The sequence below is a fragment of the Anopheles gambiae genome, chromosome 3, assembly GCF_943734735.2.
Source record: "Anopheles gambiae chromosome 3, idAnoGambNW_F1_1, whole genome shotgun sequence".
In the NCBI taxonomy this organism is placed as follows: Eukaryota; Metazoa; Arthropoda; class Insecta; order Diptera; family Culicidae; genus Anopheles; species Anopheles gambiae.
The window spans coordinates 5903298-5917172 of NC_064602.1; the positions used below are offsets into that span (position 1 = coordinate 5903298).

General features: G+C 46.5%; 2 protein-coding genes across 2 annotated transcripts; one reads left to right on the plus strand and one right to left on the minus strand.

Annotated features, from left to right (window-relative positions):
- Nucleotides 1–122: 122 nt before the first annotated feature.
- LOC1277831 (chitinase domain-containing protein 1) lies at nucleotides 123–2114 on the plus strand. The gene is made up of 4 exons (XM_317335.5): nucleotides 123–717; nucleotides 812–992; nucleotides 1058–1661; nucleotides 1721–2114. Exons 1-4 carry the CDS (start codon nucleotides 448–450, stop codon nucleotides 1860–1862), a joined length of 1197 nt encoding a protein of 398 aa, XP_317335.3. The 5' UTR covers nucleotides 123–447; the 3' UTR covers nucleotides 1863–2114.
- LOC1277830 (short-chain dehydrogenase/reductase family 16C member 6) lies at nucleotides 1950–12595 on the minus strand. The gene is made up of 5 exons (XM_317334.4): nucleotides 11896–12595; nucleotides 5959–6076; nucleotides 2869–3104; nucleotides 2632–2793; nucleotides 1950–2570 (listed from the first exon to the last, which is right to left on the minus strand). Exons 1-5 carry the CDS (start codon nucleotides 12049–12051, stop codon nucleotides 2268–2270), a joined length of 975 nt encoding a protein of 324 aa, XP_317334.4. The 5' UTR covers nucleotides 12052–12595; the 3' UTR covers nucleotides 1950–2267.
- Nucleotides 12596–13875: the final 1280 nt, after the last annotated feature.

Genomic DNA, 13875 nt, shown 5'->3' on the forward strand with positions numbered 1-13875 from the left:
ATTTTTAAAATATTTTTTAGATATTTTTGAACATATTAATTATCCAAAATCTTTTATAAAAAGAAAATTGTCAGACACATTTTACCATGGAGGGCTTCCACTGTGCCGGAATCAGCTGTCACGATGACAGTTTATTTACAAACAAACAGTTGCCCGAGCGGCTTGGAGCGTGCCAGCCGAAAAAGAAAAATAATCCATAAGAATTCGACCTAAATTATGTTAGTAAGTGCAGATGCATAATTTACCTGCACCAGTAATGTATTATTGAATCGCACCTGTAATCAGTATTGTTTGTGGGAAGTCGAAGCTAACAGAACTGTGACCCACACACATGCCGGTGTGTGTGAATGCATGCCGGGGGAAAAAATAAGATAAGAAAACGTCCGTCCAAAACTCCACCACTCATCACGGTGCTGCGTGCTCGTGTGCAATCGTTGTGCATTAAATATGCTGCTACATAAAACAGTGCTATGCGTGGCGCTTGCCGCACTGTTTTGCCATGTTGCCTTCGCTACCCTTTCGCCGTCCGATAAGAACAAAAACAAGAAAGTGAAGGAGCTTAAAGTAAAAACTGGCCCCCAGCCAACGAACGTGTACGACCGGGGGCTGGTGCAGGGAGAACCGTCCGCAAAGGACATCATAGTGGAGAATGCGGCCTACTTCCAGGACACGTCACTGAAGCTGTTCGAGGGCAAAGTACTCGGGTTTGTAACGCCGGTAGGTGTGGAGCTGGGGAAGTGCCGTCTGCGGAGCGGGTGTTTCTTATCTAGAATGTAGTTCGTTCACGTTTAGCCCCTTTTCCCGCTTGCAGTGGAACAACCATGGATACGATGTGGCCAAATTGTGGGGTCCTAAATTTGACTACGTGTCACCGGTTTGGCTGCAAATCTTACGGAAAGGTCCGAAGAAGTACGAGGTAGCCGGTGTACACGATATCGACGATGGGTGGGTGAAGGACGTGAAGAAAGCGGGCTCAACGATCAATAATCGAGGTAGGATGGCACTAACAAACATGCCGAAAACGGATTCTATATATCATCTTTCTCCCTATTTTTAGTTATTCCTCGCGTTCTGTTCGATAAGTTCACCGATCGGGACTTTTCGCAGCTCCTTACCTACCCGGAGGAACGTACCATCGTCGCGAAACTGCTGCTAGCAACTGCCCGGAAGCATCGGTTCGATGGTTTGGTGCTCGAAGTCTGGTCACAGCTGGCGGCGCGTGTCGAGGATAGCTATCTGATCGGGCTGGTGGAGGAAATATGCAACACACTGACCGCGGCATCGTACGATTGCATCCTGGTCATTCCGCCGGCACGCAAGGAAACGTACGACCTGTTCTCCCGCAAGCACTTTGAAGCGCTCGAACCATCGGTCACGGCGTTCTCCCTAATGACGTACGACTTTTCGAGCGTCCAGCGACCGGGAGCGAATGCCCCACTGTACTGGGTGCGGAATGCCGTCCAGCACGTGTGCCCCGACGGCGTGGACCGCATGAGGGAGAAGCGGGCCAAGATTCTGGTCGGACTGAACATGTACGGAAGTGATTTCACACCGAACGGTGGGCAACCGATAGTGGCGCACGAGTATTTGGCCCTGCTCAAGCACCTGAAGGGCCACCTGACGTACGATGAGCATGATGTGGAGAATTTCTTCGAAGTGAAGTAAGTTTTTCGGGAGTATGTCCATTTTTCTTCTATTCACTCCGTTTCCTCTTTGTCAGAACCTCCAACGGACGCCATATGGTATTCTATCCGACTCTGTTCTCCATAGACGAAAGGCTAAAGCTGGCCCGCGAGCTTGGCACCGGCATCTCGATCTGGGAGCTCGGGCAAGGGTTGGACTATTTTTATGACCTTTTCTAAAACGATCTATCGCCTACCGAACGAGTAATGTTCCCGTTCTCCGTTTCGGATATTAGAGCACACCTTTAAAGCAACAACATGCACAAGCGCATCCGAATAAGGCTTTTATCTAAAAACAAACACTATCAACGATAGCGCCCTAAAGCAATAATTCAGATTGTTTCTGTTTCTCTCTGTCTTCTTTCTGTTATCCTTTTCGATGATACATTATTCGAGCATATCTTAAACGAAATAAGAAGAATAATGTCGGAACATGCCGCCGTTCGGTTGGTGCTTATGTGATACGATAATTAAAAAGTAGATGACAATTAGCAATTAGAGCAATATGTTAAAACTGATCATAAACGCATCGCCGGAGATAGGGGAGACACGAAAGGGGGCCCCGCCCACGGGCGAATCCAGGCCCTATCCAGCCGTTGCCTTGCCCCGGCCACGGAAACCCATCATCGATTCCGGGCCCTTCACCACGCGGTACATCAGCTCCCAGCACATCTTCGCCGGCAGCAGACACTTGAGCGGCAGGAACATGCGCACGTGGTCTGGCAGCGTGCAGTTCACCTCGTTCTTGAGAATCGAGCGGACCATACTGTCGGCGACGTACTTCGGCTCGAGCATGGGAAACAGGCGCGGCCTGCATCCCGCAAACATGCCCGTGTTGATGTAGTACGGACACACCAGCGTCATGTGGATGTTGTCGTAACCGTGAGTCTGCAGCGGAGGAGGAAGGTTAGAAGTGCTTGAGAAGAGTCAATTAAAAAAGGCGCCTTACCTTCAGCTCCGAGTAGAGGGACTCGTGGAAGCCTACACAGGCAAACTTGGTCGCACTGTAATCGGTGCAGCCGTACGTACCGAGCAGTCCAGTAACCGAGCTGACCGTAACGATGTGGCCACTGTTGCCGTTCATCATTTCCGGCAGGAAGGCACGTGTGGTCTAGAACGGAAAGAAGCCGTTTGTAGCATGCAATGACGATTGAGTAATTGGCCATCCACCGCAAGAAATACTCACCCAATAGTGCGACAGAATGTTGACGGCGTACGTACTCTCGATGGCCTTATCGGACAGGTCCCAGAGCGTGCGGCAGGCGACGATACCGGCATTGTTGATCAGCACCTGCACGTTGCCCACTTCCTGCTTCACCTTCTTGGCCGCTTCGTAAACCCGCTCGCGCTCGGAAATGTCCACCAGATAGGCCCGGCAGCGGTAACCTTCCGCCTCCAGGGCGTCCACCGTGCCCTGCAGTGCTGTCGGAAGAGGGTGAGAAAGGAAAAATGTTCCTTCAATTAATCATTGATGCCATGCGGGAAGACAACACAAACGTGTTTAACACTGTGATCGAATGATAAATGAATGACCCCGGTAGCAATCAATCAGGCAGCATAACATTAGCCGGCAGCAAGATAGTTTTACATCCTACGGGCGGGATGGTTTAACATGAAAAATTGAATCATCGGTGGCGTTTAGTCAAAGTGTCGTAGCTGAAACCGTCTCTACGAAGGTCAGCTGAAGTAAAGAGAGGTAAGCGATGTCGTCTTTAAACGATTGACAAAGGGCATGAAGAGGGGTTTGGTTTCACTAATCTTTGCGCCATGTTTTTGTAGGCCCCCGAACCCCACCCGAAGGCCACTCTCCGTTGGTTACAGGTAACCGTTTTATCCGCTCCGATAACGCCACGCCGGATAATGGAGCGGTCGCGACTCGGCTAATGGAGCATTGTGAGCATTGGGTGTAATTATTTGCCCTCGCGTCATAACCAATATCCATTAAAAACGCTTCGCTTGATCGCTTCATCTCGACTTGCTTTGGAGCAGTCGCTATGCAAATTTTATGCTGTCCCCGCTCGCTTCCAACGTCGCTACTAGACACACGCGCTAGACAAACAAAACTTCAGCACGGTACTTCAGTGACACACGGTACTCGCGACGGGACGTGCGTGTGTTTGTTTACCCAATCGGGGGGCTCCGCACCGGGGTGATCCGTCGAGGGTCTAGACTTGTTGCATCCTGCCCGTCGATGCCGACGGACCTTCCTTGTGCCTTGTGTCTCCGTTGCATCCGGAGCTGGGCTGGTGATTGTCGTAACTGAGAATGGGTTTCTCTATTCACTTGGCTCAATCTGCATAATATTGGCAAATAGTGTGAGCCCGTTTGGAGACGGTCCAACCTGGTTATGGTTCGGTTTTTTCGTAAAATGTTGATTAATTTAACGATTTGCATTGATTTTGGATCTCATCCCGCTTTGGCACAGCCAGCAGGATGTGAACAGAAACTGAGGGAAATACGTTTTTTTAATGCCTATTTACATAATAGTGTTTTTAATGGGTCATTTGGCTTGGTTTCTGGGCCTGAAATTATGGCGTCATGCAGGCAAGCTCCGGTCTATTGTTGGTTCTTGTTTGATGATTTCATTCGCTTGTCTGAATGTGGATGGTATTGAATTAAGTTCTTGGAATGCATGAAGTGCTGTGAAAAATAGCATCATACTATGTATTAGAGCCTTCGTTGCACAATGAAGTAACGAACGAAACTCATTTTTCTACCCGCATGATCACTTCATCACGTATCATCAGTTTACTAATGTGAAATGTGAATAGGTAGAAATTATAGAAAAAGTCATTAAAAACGAATTAAACCACGGGAAGGTACCATTTTGACGATCAGGTGTGAAGTTGAATATTGACGATCATCAACCTAACGGGTCGCCCACCCAAGCGGGGGAATAAAACAACACTGCCCAAAAACAATTTACAGTTCGTTGGGGAATCAAAAAACGCATCTGATGCTTTTTTTCCCTATTTTTCATATACGATGAGCTCCACACCATGTTGATCTCCTTGTCTTTATAGGCCTTTTTTTGTTTTAAATAGTGCCACGCATGACTTCGTAACCTCCTTTTCTGTTTCGTTGAAGAAGGATTGTGGCGAAATTTCAACAAATCTCGCCCAGTTCGCGATTCATCGGAACAGGTATTTTTCCCAGAGAATCTCTTTTGTCCTTGGAATCTGTAAGATCGACGTTAGAAATCAAGCCGGCACTGATACGGAACGTGTTGAACATCAAGCATTATTGAAATGAGTTATGAAAGAAACAGGGAGTTTTTAGTTTTTAGCAAACCATCCTCAACTGATCTTGTAAGGCCACCAAAATCACATCCAAATCAATCAATAACTCTGCCTGTGGTCTAATAAAAGCTCAGACATTGACACAGTTTCGCCAAATGTAACATTTTTCGAACTAATTTGCATAGTATCATCGATTTAATTAGCCTTCCCTGTTGGGTAGGGGCCAATCTTTTTTGCGCGATCGCTAGATCTTCCGCTTCCGCGCATGGTGTGCCGCGGTTATCGGTGAAACTTGATCAAATCGAAAGCGTTGTGTGGTATAAAAGTTTTGCGTAAACTTTAGACGGAGTTGCCCACTAGCTCATAAAGTGCGTCCTTCGCTTCCATAGTGGCTTGCCGGTATCGGCGTTGCGTAAAGTGGTCAGATCGACATGGTGTGGCATTTCGGCAAGGCAGCATCAGAAACTGCGTAGAGGAAAGTGACATTTAAATACAGTCAGGTTCCCATGGAGACACACACACCATCCAAGTAGCAAATACAGAAGACAGACTTCTCGAACAATGGAAGACATTATTATCATTTCCTTAAAGTTCTTTAACCCGAAATGTGTCTGCTTCTCGTACTGGTTGCCAAACCTATTATACTGCTCATAAAATATCCATTCCATAAAAATTGGCAACTCCATAAGCGCCCGACTGCCCGGAGCTGCTCTATCATCTCACGCACCCATCCGTGCAGATTATGCTTGAGGGTTTTTGCTTCACACCTTCACGCATGTCATCATCACAGTTGGCACCGGCACTGCCCCAACGCACCGGCTCTCTTCAATAGCTTGTGGTCCGCCGATTAACATCAATCAAAAACTCCTTCTCCATACCAAACATTTCCCATCGCTTCCGTCTCCGGAATGCTGCAATCTATCAAATCGGAATAAAAAATCAATCTGCAAGTTTCCCGGGACGCACCCCGAAAAAGTATGAATCAAGCTTATGCTTATGCACAAGCAATCCCTGTCCCCCCGGCGCAACGAACTTACCATCCTTGTTTATGTCCCAGATGACGACGCGGGCTCGGAGGCGCGCAAAGTTCAGTGCCAACTGTCGGCCCACACCGCCACCGCCGCCCGTAATCAGCACCACCTGTCCGGATACGTCCTGTGAATGATGAAACAAGCGGCACGTTAGAGTGAATGAGGGAAGGCAAGAAATCAGTGAACGAAGAAAGCATCAAACGGGCAATGGGGAAGGAAATCAATCAATGCAACCATCAAACACAAGACACCTGAACAACGCCTGAAGGCAGTGAAATCGATCGTCCCCCAGTGTGGGTTTGCGCTTTTTGGGGTGTGCGCGCAAAAGGGTGTGGTGAATAGGATGGAACTGTTGCCCAAGCACTGGGGCTGGGGTAAAAAGGTAAATGAGCACACAAGGGTTCAAAGTAAACAGTCATGCCATGTCAACATGACACACTTTGCAGAAGAAGCGGCTGTGTCGTTAAGAATGATTTCCAATGAAGATGTGATGGATTTGCTTTGCGTTGACCTTTCCGTGGTGCCGCACAAGAAGGATGTGTTTGTGTATGTGTGAGTGTGTGTGTGTGTGTGTGTGTGTGTGTGTGTGTGTGTGTGTGTGTGTGTGTGTGTGTGTGTGTGTGTGTGTGTGTGTGTGTGTGTGTGTGTGTGTGTGTGTGTGTGTGTGTGTGTGTGTGTGTGTGTGTGTGTGTGTGTGTGTGTGTGTGTGTGTGTGTGTGTGTGTGTGTGTGTGTGTGTGTTTGTGTACACATTATCGACTGATCGTAATGCTGATCAAGATCACGGTAGATCACGTTGTTCGTAGAAAAAGCTTGATGCAATTAAAATTGCTTACTCAGCAAAGCTTTCCATTTCACCGCAATCTTTAAGTGTACAAACGCTTTCGATTGTCTCTTGCAACCGTTTTAAGCACAGGCCATTTTTCTTCGGTAATCTTATTGCATTATCTCGCCCGTGACTCGCTGCGACATGTTCCGCTGAACTGGCCAACTATTGATTGATGATTGATTGACTGGTGCTGGTGCTGCAAAGGCCCCCCTGGCCATGTCACTAATTAAACGTGAAACCGTTCGAGCGTGTTTGGGCTTCTGTTAGATGGGCTAGAAAATTCATTAAAAATGCTAACCGCAACCTTACTTAATCCATTCTTTAAAAAAACACTCTTTGGAACGACCCAAACCCACGTCCACTTTGAAACGTTTCAATTGTTCTGTGGAAAGGCTGAAGCATACACAGCTCATTACTGGCCTGCTGTTGCTGCTAGTGGGTCCGTACCTGTGTCTCATACTAAAGTGCTTTTTTTTGACTTACGACGTACGATACGTTTCCTGTACCGCGGCCTGTTAATGGCCTGTCAAACAAACCCTTTTTTTCGAACGCCCGTACGTACAATGGCCCATGTTACCGAAGTGTCTGTCTCCTGAGCTTCTTGAGCGATCGTTCGTTCGGAGGGGAAGCAAAACAACGGTGTAAGAGAGCTCACTCTGTCTGTCTGTCTGTTTGCGAATTTGTCAACCTTTGGTGCGGTCGTCCGCCATGCCTGGGGGATGGATGGATGACGTGATGCGTGTGGTTTTTAGCGCCCTTGCTTTTGTTTGTAAGCTGCAAGATGGTTCAATTGCAAGACTGCACCACACACCCACAGCGACTGTTTGCACTCAAAGGTTGATGAAGATGAGGCTTATGACGAGGAGGTTTTGCCCCGTAACGTAAAGTGGTCGTGGCCCACTCCATAGACACCTGGAGTGCTACTACGTAAGCAAAGCGTTCGAACGCAATAGATAATTCGATTTTAATAAGCCACCCCATTCCCCCAGAGACGACTCCCCAAGTGTGCACGTGTCACCCGGGGTCTGTGTAGCGCCAGCGGTCGGGGTTTATGTCGTCGCGTCGCGCGTAATTACCTATTAGTGTTAACTGAAGGGAGCGGGGAGGAGAAAGTGCACTCCTGCCGCGGTGATCGTGATCACCACGGGACACAAGAAATGGGGATGGAGATGGTAATTTCAAACCATCACCGCTAAAGCCGCAAAATTTTGGGGTTCATCGCTTGCAAACGCTCACTCGCGCTCGTTGAAGTCTTTCGTTTATTTTGGTGGGCGAAATTTATTCAATTTTGCCCAAAACGCACCAGGATTTTGACGGCGAGGAGAGCCGTCGACTGCAAGATGTGGGTCAGCGTTCACCGTTTCGTTCGTGAAGCGTAAGAAAAAAGTACTTTCGCCCGGCCGGGTGTAATTGACATTTGGTCGACAAATAATACACAAAAAGTAGTGCCGGTACAGAAAAAGCACAACCGGTTCCATTTCAGGTGCTTCAGCATGAGTGTGTGTGAGAGAGTGTTCCGTGGTAGCTGATGTCATGCCGCTTCAAATGGGGAAAAGGGAATGGACCCTAGGGCGCTAAAGCAATTGTCCCAAGGGAGTCGCAAGGGAGGGGTGCGATTATTGCAACGATCTTCAAGGAGATACGCCCGAAGGAGAGTTTAAAGTACAGCCAGCCCTGGCGTGAATGTAAGTGTGCAGTTTTTTGGTTTGGGGGGATTGCTTTGTTGCTTCCACTCACTCTTACACCACAGTGACTTCCACGCATTTATATAAGTCATTACGGTAATGGAAGAGGGGTTAACGTTGTTTAAAATTCACTTCGCCAGGAAGGAACTTTTACACATTACCCTACCATCGAAACGAAGATCATTAACCTCATCAACTTCAGCTCAAAAAACAGCTGCATCTTATTTTGAAACCTCTAGCTACGCTCCTCCTGGTTAAGTAACCAGAGCACCAAGAGCAGAAAGCAGAGCTAAAATCGTACACTTTCATCCATTCCCGTCACCACCGCACCAGGTTTCCGGCAAAACATGGCGCCCGTAATTGCCCTCCCGGTCGCTTGTCACTGTGTCACTCGGTGGTGGCGATCGCATGGTGATTGATCTAATCAACGCAAATCAACGATCACTTAATTATTGCTCACCGTTTAGTGTTTCTCTGTGGCTTGTGAAACAAAACGGTGACACATAAGGCGAAATTCGCTTTGATCCTCAATCATCGCCCCGATCAGTTGGCTGTGATCGTCGTACGGCCTTTTCTCTTTTGCTTAGATGTTGAAGGTGATGGTGAGGTTGACACGTGTGCGCCTGCGAGTTCAACGACATGTGGGGCCCCGGTTTATGCAACGGCTTAGAAAACAGCGTAAAATTCGGTGGGCCAGACAAACTCCACAAACCCGCTGGGTGGTGGGATGGAATTGTTAATGAAATCGTTCGAGCGTACGAATGAAGCTGCAACGGAGATGAAGGTAGATGAAGAAGCAAAACAAAAAGCAAAAACTCTTTGAAATTTATACACATTCTCATTCATTTGAGTTTGACGGCGGGAGCAATATTACGCATTTACTTTCTCATATCGTGGCTGCATTTCGCAACGTGGTGTAATGCTCAAACTAAATTCAATTAACAAAGAAACCTTCAGAATACGATCTTTAATCTGCTCGAGAGAGGACGAGAGAGAGAGGTTGTTTTTGTTTGTCCCAACCACTTTGCTAATGATCAAATCCATTCGATGGCCAAGGCAAAACAGTTAATGAAGTGAAACGAATCTGCCCAAACACCCCAGCCAAGCTAATTAATTGATGAGAAACGAGCAGCGTTTTACCTTTACTTATGATGCACAAAAAGATTAGTTTTTGTTGCTTTTTGCTTAGAAAAAAAAGCACTAAAAAGAAACTTATTTTCCTTTGCTCATATTATGTGACAAAACAAGTCCCTCCCTGCAATCTGCTGCATCTTCTTTTCCATAGAGCGAGTGTCGTTTTTGGTGATGGTTTAGGCAAATGTGTGACGAGTGCGCTAATTTCTTCTCCATTTGTTGACCATTTCGCTTTGGCCGATCGCCCAAAGCCATGCCCCAGTTACGGGGCTTTCGGGGGAGTGAACGAGTAACGTCAACAGTGGCATCGGTACAGTGTTGCGATAGTGTTGTTGAAATTAAATGCATCCCTACAGGTCGTGCCCAATCACTTCACACCGTTTTCATTCTTATTCTTAGATTGCTTCACATTCTTCTTTTAAGTTGCGTTAACTGACCGGTTCACGTTAATATCAAACACGTGCCAACGTTCTTCGCTATTAGTTCTTCTTCTCCGTTGATTGTTATTTTAAGCTCAACGGGAAAAGAGAGAGAGAGAGAAAGAGAGAGCAAAACTGTGTTCTTAATGCATGCAAATTGCAAAAAAGGACAGTAAAAGGACAGTAAAGGGTAGCTACATAACTTAAAATTCACCTTCACGAATAAGAAAGAGAAAGAGAGAAAAAGAAAGAAAGAAAAAATAGTAAAAGTAACAAAAAACGCAAAAAAAAACATATTGAGATAAACAAAACCGTAAATAATCGAAAGAGAAGAAAGAGGTGAAACAAAAATGCCAAAAGGATGGTAAACAATTCAAGTGAATCCCCGTCACAATACGATCCTGTCGCGACGCTATCGATCGTGGGTCGTACATTATTATTCATGTAGAACCGGTCCAGCCGGTGATCGCTCGACATGAAACGATGGTACAGTGAAAGACAAAAGCATCTCTGGTATGGTTCCCAGGCGTGCGTTCGAATGCCGGTCGAATGCCGCCAGAAGCCAGAATTCGCATTTTCACTTTTCACTGAACTCATGTTTTTGGGTCGTAGGCTCTCCAGTAGGTCGGCATCGTGTGTCTGTGTCGTGTGCCTGTTGACATTCCCGTTGATAAGAACAATAATCTTTGATCTTCTTTGGATGGCTTTCGCTTCCTTGGCGATCATTATAGGCCCCCCAAAAAAGTGTTGAAAAAAGAAAACGTTTGTATCACGTGCCTTTGCTTCGCTTTGTTGAGCCTTCTTCTTATCGCATCGCTTGCAGCAACAAGCTTAAAATAGAGGCACGATCAATCCATCGATTTTAATCGAATTTCTTCCCCTCCTCTACATAAAGACAGCTACTAGCAGTGCACATCGAATCGCATTCGTTTGGTGGTTTTATTCGCGGTGAAAGCAGCCCGCTGCAAACAAAACTACGCTAATAGGCCACCCATTCCGATGCAGCTACGGTGCATTTGCGTCCGTCGCCGGTGTAGCGAATGTGTGTGGCTCACTATGCAGTCGATCAGTACCCTCAAATTAGCTTCGCATTACATACCTGTTTTGTGAGAGTGTTGTAAATTTTGAAGTATTTTTTACGTTAAAATCAACTCGATTGCGTGCTCTAGAGCCTTCAATCTGCTAATAAATAATACTTGCGCATTCAACCTATCACGTTAAAGCAATAACGCGATAGAATGTGCTTGAAATAATGAAAGGTTGCGAAAAAAAACGTGACGAGTAATAATTCTCTATTGTCAGCCGGCTGAATGCAAATCTAATCATTGAGAAGAAGATCGTTCGTTAGGGTGAATAAATTAACGCGTCTGCTTGGGTGGGTTGAATAATTGCTCCAGAGTGTGTGTCAAGCAAGGTCGTGTTGTATTACGCACAAGAATGGTTCGTTGATTGAGATACAAAATTTGGAAAAATACTTCACCTTTACACACATGACAGACGGATAACAGTTAACCTTTACGTACACGCATGGAGTCGCTCCTCACAAGTGTCTCATCATTATGTTTGTTACCTCGTCAAGTGATGCGTAAAAGCAACATCTTACATTGCGGTAATTGTATATGTTTCCAAGGCCACGTACAGTGAAGCATACACGTGGAGGGCTGTTTTTATTACTTATTTATACGCACAATCTCGCTTTAATTACGCTTTTGTACTTTAAGCACAAGCACACGTTCCCGTGTTCAACGCCTGAACAAGGTCAGAGGGAATGATTGAATGTTCTTTTGATACCCCCCGCTCCGATCGCGATACGAGATACGATCGCACATTTCTTCACACGCATAGTTTGTTACAATCCATGCCTAACCACCACCTACCTTTAGCTTCCGAAACTGGTACGGCGTTAGCGTCAGCACGATCGTTTCCAGTGTGTAGTAGATGGACTTTGCGAAGAAGATCAGCAGATCGATCAGCAGGGAAAGAAAGTGATCGAGCGGATTCTCGTACAGCATGTCACGCATTCGTAGCACCATTTTTGCGGCTCTGTTTGGGGAGGTGTTGTATGTGGCAGAAAAGGCTTTCGTTTTGTGAGGTCACTTTTCAGATGATCGTTAAATCATCCCACTGAAATGCAAACACCGACCCGAACACTTTGTATTTTTAGATATGCGTAGTGAGTTGCTTTCTTCTCACTTCGTTACACTCTCACTAGTGCAAAGATGCAACGCACTTTTGTTAAGATAACTTTCTGCGCAAGAAATGTATCTAACAAAACAACCACAACACTTCAATTTACCCGACAAACGAACAACAAACGCACCAGCAGCAAAATGAGTTCACAAATGGCCCGGTTCCCGGTTCGCCGTGTTCTCTTCGCTCGCTAGCTAGGAATCGGGTCAACCTCTTGGCTTCCACCACGGTAGAAAGCACCACTTCGGTGCTTGGAGCTTTCTTTTTTTTCCTACCCTTTCCGATTCGTCGAAACGGTTGAGTACCGTTTTTTGCCCGCTGGTCCACCAAAAGCCACGTTCCGAACGCTCCCGAGTACCGAACGTGAATGCGCGTGGTTGCTGCTTCGAGCGGCGGGGTTCGTCGCCTATGCGCGCGGGATGTTCTTTTCGCTCTTTCTCCTCTCTCTCTCTCGCACACACACTCACATGCGTAGTTCATCTGGCCTACGATTATCTGGTGAAGATGATTTACATCACAGTGAGCTGTGAGCCGATGAAAGCTTTTCGAACTCATTCCGAAAGCTCCTGCAGCAAGCGTGAGGTGAACAAACGCAGTAAACATAGCCCCTTTCTCCAGGCCATTTACGGGTGGTGTGCACCATGGTGCAAAGAAAAGTCACTAACACACAAGCAGGCGGTGTTGCAGATCGCGTTGCTATGGGGGATGACGTCTACGGTGAAAGAGATGCACATGATAGGAGACCGTTTGTTATTGCGTATGTTGGATTACTTCTACTTGCGTTTTTTGAATAATTTTAAACATAAAAAAAACACTCAATCACGAAAGATGTTTGCATTGCCTTTAATTTCAACATTCACTCGACATGTCTTGGGGTAACGATTAGCTTATCTTTTTAACATTCTCATCCCATACTCTCAAGGTTGCTGCATACTACTTAGTACACGATGTATTTAACATTTTTAATCTTACCTCGCCATCTTCTCTTCAGCTTAACAATGGCACCTTGTGCATGCAATACAAACAAGTTCATTATGGCCACGGAAGGCCCGAAACATAAACTCTTTACCCCCTGTTATACTGTCCCAAACATGGTAGCAGGCGGACGCGGTGTGACCTCACAGACACGCGCTATTCCACCATTTCACTGCCGTCCAGCTTACGGCAAAGGTTGATAAAAACCTACGGGACGGCATTATGCAAGATACGATCAGAGCTGATCGTAGTGTTGTCCTATGGAACATTCCATAACTCTGCATTGTGATGCTCGGTCCATCCCGAGAGATGCCTTAAAGTGGACCGGTTTGCTGGTAGTAGGGGATGGCCAAAACTGCAGGGTTTCGATTGTCCCCAGACGGCCCCAGACGGTCTTATGCTAATGAAGACGCACTGTTGAAAGCGCCACATTGCGGTGGTTAGGGAGTTGGTGGTAGATAGAATCCCGTTCACGATCACGATCACGTAAACAGCATCCGGATTTTTGTCTCCGCTATTTAATAAGCAAGGTGTTGCGGGTAACTTATGATGAAGTTTGATAAATCGCAGTCACGCTGCAGTCAAAGATCATACCGAAAGGTTCGTCAAGCGTCAAGACGTTGAATATGTTTGACCATTTCATAATCTCTCATTGCGCCAACCAACCATACCCACGCACAAACACACGCACA